At 40.5% G+C, this 8,261-nt stretch overlaps 2 protein-coding genes across 4 annotated transcripts; one reads left to right on the forward strand and one right to left on the reverse strand.

The window, feature by feature from the left end:
• The first annotated feature begins 1,035 nt into the window (after positions 1-1,035).
• LOC115105846 (serine/arginine-rich splicing factor 9-like) lies at positions 1,036-5,297 on the forward strand. 3 transcript variants are annotated; one of them, XM_029628277.2, is made up of 5 exons: positions 1,036-1,136; positions 2,913-3,092; positions 3,277-3,452; positions 4,212-4,384; positions 4,502-5,297. In XM_029628277.2, the coding sequence occupies exons 2-5, from the start codon at positions 2,935-2,937 to the stop codon at positions 4,733-4,735; spliced, it is 741 nt and encodes a 246-aa protein (XP_029484137.1). In that variant the 5' UTR covers positions 1,036-1,136; positions 2,913-2,934; the 3' UTR covers positions 4,736-5,297. The 3 variants fall into 3 exon arrangements, with proteins under 3 accessions (XP_029484137.1, XP_029484138.1, XP_029484139.1); XM_029628278.2 differs by having other exon boundaries at positions 1,038-1,136; positions 2,555-3,092; XM_029628279.2 differs by having other exon boundaries at positions 1,047-1,136; positions 2,916-3,092.
• Positions 5,298-5,387: 90 nt separating this feature from the next.
• On the reverse strand, positions 5,388-6,776 carry LOC115105848 (TP53-regulated inhibitor of apoptosis 1-like). The gene is made up of 2 exons (XM_029628280.2): positions 6,498-6,776; positions 5,388-6,118 (listed from the first exon to the last, which is right to left on the reverse strand). Exons 1-2 carry the CDS (start codon positions 6,669-6,671, stop codon positions 6,041-6,043), a joined length of 252 nt encoding a protein of 83 aa, XP_029484140.1. The 5' UTR covers positions 6,672-6,776; the 3' UTR covers positions 5,388-6,040.
• Between the last annotated feature and the right edge of the window lie 1,485 nt (positions 6,777-8,261).

Below are 8,261 nucleotides of genomic sequence, written 5' to 3' on the forward strand. Positions count from 1 at the left end.
TCTGAATGCCAAGCGAGGAAACCTGGCACCATCCCTACAGTGAAGCATGGTGGTGGCAGCATCATGCTGTGGGGATGTTTTTCAGCGGGAGAAACTGGGAGACGTGTCAGGATCAAGGGAAATATGAACAGAGCAAAGTACAGAGAGACCCTTGAAGAAACCCTGCTCCAGAGCGCTCAGGACAACAGACTGGGGCGAAGTTTCACCTTCCAACAGGACAACGACACTAAGTCTCTAAATGTCCTTGAGTGGCTCAGCCAGAACCCGGACTTGAACATCTCTGGAAAAAACTGAAAATAGCTGTGCAGCGACGCTCCCCATCCAACCTGACAGAGCTTGAGAGGATCTGCAAAGAATGGGAGAAACTCCCCAAATACAGCTCTACCAAGTTTGTAGCATCATACTCAAGAAGATTTGAGGCTGTAATCGCTGCCAAAGGTACTTCAATAAAGTACTGAGTAAAGGGTCTGACTACTTTTGCAAATGTAATATTTCAGTTATTTATTTTTGCTTTGTCATTGTGGGGTATTGTGTGTCGATTGTTGAGGGAAAAACTATTTAATCAATTTTAGAATAAGGCTGTAACGTAGCAAAATATGGGGAAAGTCAAGGGGTCTGAATACTTTCCCGAATGCACTGTATTTTCAACATAATTTTGCTTACTGGGAAGGCATAACAGAAACATGGACAGAGTATTGACGGAAGCATAAAATGTCTTGAGTAGGCCAGTCAAGGAATTTGACATGAAATTAGTGTAAATTATCTGATGATAGACAGCACAGGCCTATAGAAGTTCAATATCATCAGATACATTTTTTGTCAATCTTATGTACTGTCATTTAATCCATAGCTTCTAACTGTAACTTAATTTGAGAGTGATTATTCGCCAGCCCCATCCAACCATCAATTCACTACACGAAGTGGCAGGGTCAGTTTGTCGAAATTACAGATTGCACCATGCCTTCAAAGGGAAGATTTTTTTTTATTAGCCTGCCCTATGCAAATTCGTCTGTCTCAAAAGTGGGCGGGTATTTCTGACGTAACGAACCAGCGACAACTCGAGCTGACTTCCTGCTTTGAGGCTAGGAAGAGACTGCTCGATAGCCTTCCACATATTTTCCAAAAATTACTCTGAGGTATGTCTGAAATTATGTTTTTAATAGCAAATTATTTGTTTTTCATAAAGGTTAATAACCGATCTAAATACTTGTTGCTATTTACACTTTAAAATTAAATAGGGGAGTAGACTATAGCTGACGTTAGCATGGACGGAAACAACAAAAGAGGACTAAAGTTAGCTAGCTAGCTCCAACTAGAGTTGAACGTCGCTACCAAAGCTAGCCAGTTAATCGTTCACGCATTGTAGTGTTTTAACACATGTTCGGACCTAGCGAACTGTAGATATAATAACGTTGTCTAGTTAATCGAATTCAATGGGGGGGGTATATTCAAAATCATGTTTTGTCAAATGCAAACACATAGCTAGCTAACGAACATTAGTATTATGACTCCATTGGGTTCTCGAGAGCTAACACATAGGTAACCATGTTGTTAGCTTAGCATGCTAACTTTATTTAGCGGGCTGACTTGTTTCTGACTGTGTACTTGTAACTGCCAGACCTTGGCTGCATTCCAAACACGTAAGACACACCCTATCCCCTCAGCCCTCAAAGTAAGTGGACACTTCTGATGACGTCTGACGAGTATACACTTGCAGGGTGAGGGGGGGAATTATTTTTAAATGGACCGCCCTTGCCCGGAAATTCGTTACTTATTCTTGCGGAGAAGATTGTGTTTTCAGCCACGTGTGGGTGCTTTGTATATGCTACGGTCATTTATTACTGCATGTCTATTAACTATATAATTATTATTATACGTCTACTGTATGACTGCTAGCAAATTAATTAGCTAACTAACGTTAGCCTGCCTAGCTACTTCTGAAGAAGGAAAATGTTTATTTCTACAATTTCCTAAAGCTAACCTAACAAAAGCATCATTACTTTTATGAAACGTGTGGGCATTAGTAGCACAATTTTTAACTTATTTACATTCGCGTTTACGACTCCATATTGACGTTGAGGTTTTAAGTTTTGGCAGACTTTTCTTAGCGGATGTATAATCATAGAAAATTGAATTATGGGGCGTGTCAGGCCCCGAAGTGAACATAATTGTACACTCGCAAACTCCATTAAAAACGAGGACTGGGCGGCTTACTTGCACATTTCCCCTGCTTAGACCGCGGGGATTCCTCCAAGGGCTGAGGGTTTAGGGCTGTCTACTTTGAGTTTGAAGCGCAACCTTTCTTCAGAATTTGCGTTCTAGTAAAATAACTGTAGCCTGCCTCTTTTTGCTACAGAACCTATTGAAGTGGTTTGTTATATGTCATATTGAAAAAAGGTCTGTAGTACTAGAAATACATGAAATGTCTTAATGAAAGTATTTCTGGTAGTACTAGCTAGTTAGCCACTAACTAGTGCATGTTCAAAATACTTCTCATAGATAGTTGTATAATTTGAGTCCAAGGCATTCATCAGCATTACCCTGTGTTCTAAAGCTTTCAGACTCTGGTCCAAGGTGCTGTGCAGATTATATTGAACTCAACATGTACTACTCCTGCTCCACAAAGATTCTAGATTTTTCCAAATTAAAGCATTAGAAGAGGATGGATTGGGACTAGGATTAGGATACGGACTCTATACATTTTTTTTGTATGCAATTTAAAAGCATTAGAAGAGGACGGACTAGGATTTGGATTAGGATACGGATTCTATAACTTTTTTTAAATTAATTTAAAGCATTAGAAGAGGATGGACTAGGATTGGGACTAGGATTAGGATACGGATAATCTCCACCATTGTTCTTGGAATCGATCAGTGAGTTTGAAGCCTGCAGGTGCCTTCGGTTTATTTTAGCAGGGCCTAACCAATACCAACAATGACTGATGGAAGGATCTACGTGGGAAATCTTCCAATGGACGCCCAGGAGAAGGACATAGAGGATCTCTTCTTCAAATATGGAAAAATCCGGGATATCGAACTAAAGAATAACAGGGGAACCATCCCTTTTGCTTTTGTTCGCTTCGATGATCCACGGTGAGTTCCAGGGATGATCTAGTGCGTGTACAAGTCCAATCACAATTCCTGGCTGTTTGGCAAGCTGTTCTCCTCTGATTTAGTAACATCACCAGGGACTGACCTCGGAACGGATGGAGAAGGCGTTGCCAAGTGTATTTCCCTTAGGCAAGTAAGTAAGGAGTTCTGTGCTCTCTTCTCTTAGGGATGCGGAAGACGCGGTCTATGGAAGGAATGGATATGGATTCGGAGACTCCAAGCTGCGTGTAGAATACCCTCGCTCCTCTGGCGCCAAATTTAGTGGCCCTATGGGAGAAGGAGGTCCTAGGGGGAGGTTTGGGCCCCCAACTCGGAGATCTGAGTTCCGGGTGATAGTGACTGGTAGGTGGACGTTCTGAATCGTAGGAAGTGTTATTTTTGTCTCTCTCTCTTGGCGGACTGGAAGTCAAGGGGACTAAGTGGAGGTCAAGTCAGCTGCCCAAAACAAACATGAGCAAAACAATAAAAACTCAAACTGATCATGTTGACTGCATAAACCCAAACACCTGGCCATAGTGACTGGTAGGTGTATGTTTTATACATTTTAGTTTTTGCCATTGCTTGGAGGTATTTCGCTATTGTATCTAGGGCCGGGACGATACCAGTATCGCGGTACTCATTCGTGTTGTGGCAAGGAAACGACGCAAAGCGGATCTTTAGGGAAACAGCCAGAATGTTGAAAACAAACATCGTCACCCAGAGTCACATTTATTTTCCTAGCTATACCACACTATTTTATATACAGCAGGTTTTTTAAAGGACTAAATAATTATCTGGTTACTGGTATCGTCCTGACCCCAACTGTATCGGTGTTGTATAGCTAGAAGAGTTTATTTCTTAGGTTTCAACACAACTGGCAGTCAGATAGTACTTTTCTTTCAAATCAAGGGAAAATATTAGTAGTGACTGACTATTTGCATACTTATACTATCCCTCAACTTTGGCTGAAATGTAAATACAAATGTGAATTGGGTACATTCCACCTGAAACAGGTCTATCGAAACTTGAAAACCCATATTTGATGGCATCAAAAAAATCACTCTTCCACTCCAACAAGCAAGAGCTTTTGGTAAAATGACAATGTGCTGTTTCCCCTCCCAGGCTTGCCCCAAACCGGGAGCTGGCAGGATCTGAAAGACCACATGCGTGAGGCAGGGGATGTTTGTTTCGCCGACGTGCAGCGAGATGGTGAAGGAGTGGTGGAGTTTGTTCGTCGGGAGGACATGGAATACGCCCTGCGCAGACTGGACGGGACTGAGTTCCGTTCCCATCAGGTGAGTACACCTTTCCAAGGTAAAACAAGACAAATATGAGTGGATTTGCGAGTCAAATCAAGCTTATTCAAGCTCGTGAAGGAAAATGGGTCATCTTTAATTTGCTCTGTCTCTCAGGGGGAGACGGCAAATATTCGTGTCCACGGAGAACGTGGCGCCAGTTACGGTCGCTCGCGGTCTCGCTCCAGATCCCCCCGAGGGCGTGGCTACTCACCACCTCCTTACCAAAGCAGAGGGTCCCCTCCACAGCGCTACCAGTCACCCCCACGCCGCCTTGTGTCGCGCCATAGCCCCCCAGCAAGGCGACACCCAGTACCGTACCATAGCCCGCCCCCACGCCACTATCGATAGACCAGCTGGCCATTCACAAGAGGGCACTGATGATTAGGCGCAGTTTAATTATTATTTTTATCCCAGATCTCAAATAATTGTCCCCCTTTTGCTTGCTATGTACATTCCTTTATCAGTCACCCCTGCCCTCCTGTTGGCCTTAATATTGTTGATTTCCTTAAGCTTCAGCTCCCCATGTCAGGTCACTAGTCTGCTCAGTTCTGATGTCTGGTGAGACCATTTGTTAACATGCCAATTAACTGGTCTTGCTGCTCAAGTACATGTATGAACATTATCAGTTTGATGAACACTGCCCTGAGAAGTGCGACACCCAACAAAAACTAAATGTGAACATCTGCCTGCATCGTCTATTCCTTTTAAATGAATTGTGTGTGTGAACCTCTAAGAATGAATGAATATGTTTGGAAATTGATTTTGATTGTAATCTGGTAAACCTCTGAAAATCCCATGTTTTATTTTAAAGAAATATTGAACTTTAGCCAGTTCATTCCTCTGTTTTTGTAACCTGTGGTGTCTATATGCAAGCATTTTGTTTTCAATTAAAACACTGAAACAAACCCAACACCTGTACTCAATGGTTTGTCACATTGCATATTAGGTTTCCTGTGACACATTGATGTCCATCCACAGAGCTAAAAATATTACTTGGCAGTAATGGAACATGATTCTCTCCTATTTATTGCTTTGTCAATGTACATGTCAATCACAGCATTACATTGCATCATACACAGAGACAAAAACACACTGAAAACTGAAGTGCAATGGAGCTAAGAGTGAGAGACAACATCTGCTCTTCCACAGTGTAAACCAAATAAATGTCCTTGTATGATGTTTGAGTTTTCTCTTCTAGCCCAATGCTTCCACATTAATGCATTCTTCAGTTGTCTTGAGGGACATTAAGCCAGGTCACTCTTACAGTAGACAACAATTTTATAACTGGAAAAAAATGAAACTCCCTTTGCAAAGCATCATAGTCCTTTACAATGAGTATCCAATGTGACCACCACTTTACATGCATCTTGTGACCATGGATATTTATTGGCCTGACCCAAATGACTGGATTCATAGCTTCCACTTGTAATCCATGCACAACATACAAATTACAATACCCATCGTCATGTAATTTAGCATGTTGGATCCTTCATATGAATGCTCATTAATCTCCACATTAGGACAGCGACCTTAAAACAAAACCCAATCCAAGATAGAAGGGTGGAAACCCTGTACATGGTCCATGGCAAGCCCAGTGAGCAATGCAAGTGTGACAGAGCACAAAGTTGTTGGGGAGCTCCTCCATCACATCTGTCAGCTGTCTGGTTTCTCTTTATTGGGGCCCATGAATTCTACACCATCAATGGGAATGTTCTTTTCTTTGATGGCCTTCTGCAAATACAAGCACAACATATGTAGTTGTATCATTAGATTAGACACTTGCATCCAACATTTAAAAATACTAAATAATAATGGTTTCTGAGAAGACTATAGGCCTATATCATGAATTGAGGATATTTATTTCCAATACATAGATGTCCTTGAGTCAATTATGTTTTATAACAAAGTAGCTAAATGTCCCCTTGCGTCTGTGCTCCAGTCCTTTGAATAATATACTTCTTCTGGGGCCTAATATCATGACAGCTGACACAATGGTGTTGCATAATGGATGTTTTGGTTACCTAAAAGTAAGGTACAGCATCAATGAGTGGTGATTATGAGCAGATAGATAGCTAACAACATTTGTCCGTGTTTGATCAAATGTATTTACCTGGACACAATGCTGATATTTCTTGAACATTTCGGTACAGGGATCACCGCTTCGATCTTCCTTCAAGAATTTCTCAGCAAACCAACGGTTAAAACACTGGTCATATTCCCGTTTTAGGTCAGTGCAGCCCTCTCCAACACTATTCATCTTCAATACAGAATACGCATAGAACATATGAGAATAAGAAATACTGAAGGAATAAAGTTTACGGTCAATTATTTCAGCTTAAAGTGTCTCTTCCGTACAGCTCGCTTGACTTTCCTTGAACCATGTGGTCTGATTGGCCAGACAGCACTGCGTATATTGATGACGTAATTAAACAAGCGACACATCGTAAATCTAGACCACAGACAGAAGGGGCTAATTTGTGGAAGCAAAAGCTCCAATTTAAATCTTCGACGTACTTATTATTATTAATTAGCACGATACTCCTCTTACACAGTTCAAACTAGAAACGCCGTTCAAACTTTAAAACGTGCAGGGCGGCCATGCCTGAGTTTATTGTATACTGTTTTTTTTTTTAAACATATATTTTTAAATGTTAAACATTTGCTCTTTTTTGTTTTTCATCCCCTTGACTTCCTCAAGATTCTAAAAGGCCACATTGTGAAATCAATTACAATTTGCATTCACTGTAAATGCAATAATGGAACTTTTGACACAAATCAGCTACTTTGACCATTTTGCAACGACTTAAACAAAAAGTTAGAGCATTTACATCTTTGTCTACTTCTCTGCTGCTCAAATCTGGCATATGAAAGTAAAATTATATTCGAATAAAAAAGTTACAGCTGTTTTAGTAACCACATCAACATTTTCTCTAACTTGTGTAAACTGCTGTTTCGACCACTACCCCAACAAGTTAGACAAAACAAATTAGATGGTGTGAAATCTTTGTCTACTTCTGTTGTTCATATCCATTCTCGTAACCATAATATTCACATTACCAGATTTTCTCCCAACTTTTCCCAAGCAACTGACATTTTGACCACTCCCCCAACAAGTCAGACAAAAACATTGAGGGTATGAAATCTTTCCCTACTTCTCTGCTTTTCAAATCTGAAAACCGATTAGGAAAAGTGTCTACCAATCTGTAGATAGAGCTTTTTTTAAACCCATCAACTGCTCTCTTTCTAGCTGCAGTAAGTCAACAGCTGCAAATTCCAGTTCCAGAAGTTGACCGATTATGATTTTTCAACGCCGATACCGATTATTGGAGGACCAAAAAAGCCGATACCGATTAATCTGCCGATTTGTATTTATTTATTTGTAATAATGACAATTACAATAATACTGAATGAACACTTATTTTAACTTAATATAATACATCAATACAATAAATTTAGCCTCAAGTAAATAATGAAACATGTTCAATTTGGTTTAAATAATGCAAAAACAAAGTGTTGGAGAAGAAAGTAAAAGTGCAATATGTGCTATGTAAGAAAGCTAACGTTTCAGTTCCTTGCTCAGAACATGAGAACATATGAAAGCTGATGGTTCCTTTTAACATGAGTCTTCAATATTCCCAGGTAAGAAGTTTTAGGTTGTAGTTATTATAGGAATTATAGGACTATTTCCCTATATACCATTTGTATTTCATTAACCTTTGACTATTGGATGTTCTTATAGGCACTTTAGTATTGCCAGTGTAACAGTATAGCTTCCGTCCCTCTCCTCGCTCTTCCCTGAGCTAGAACCAGCAACACAACGACAATAGCCACCATCAAAGCGGCGTCACCCATGCAGAGCAAGGGGAACAACTAC

The sequence above is a fragment of the Oncorhynchus nerka genome, linkage group LG22, assembly GCF_034236695.1.
Source record: "Oncorhynchus nerka isolate Pitt River linkage group LG22, Oner_Uvic_2.0, whole genome shotgun sequence".
Taxonomy (NCBI): domain Eukaryota; kingdom Metazoa; phylum Chordata; class Actinopteri; order Salmoniformes; family Salmonidae; genus Oncorhynchus; species Oncorhynchus nerka.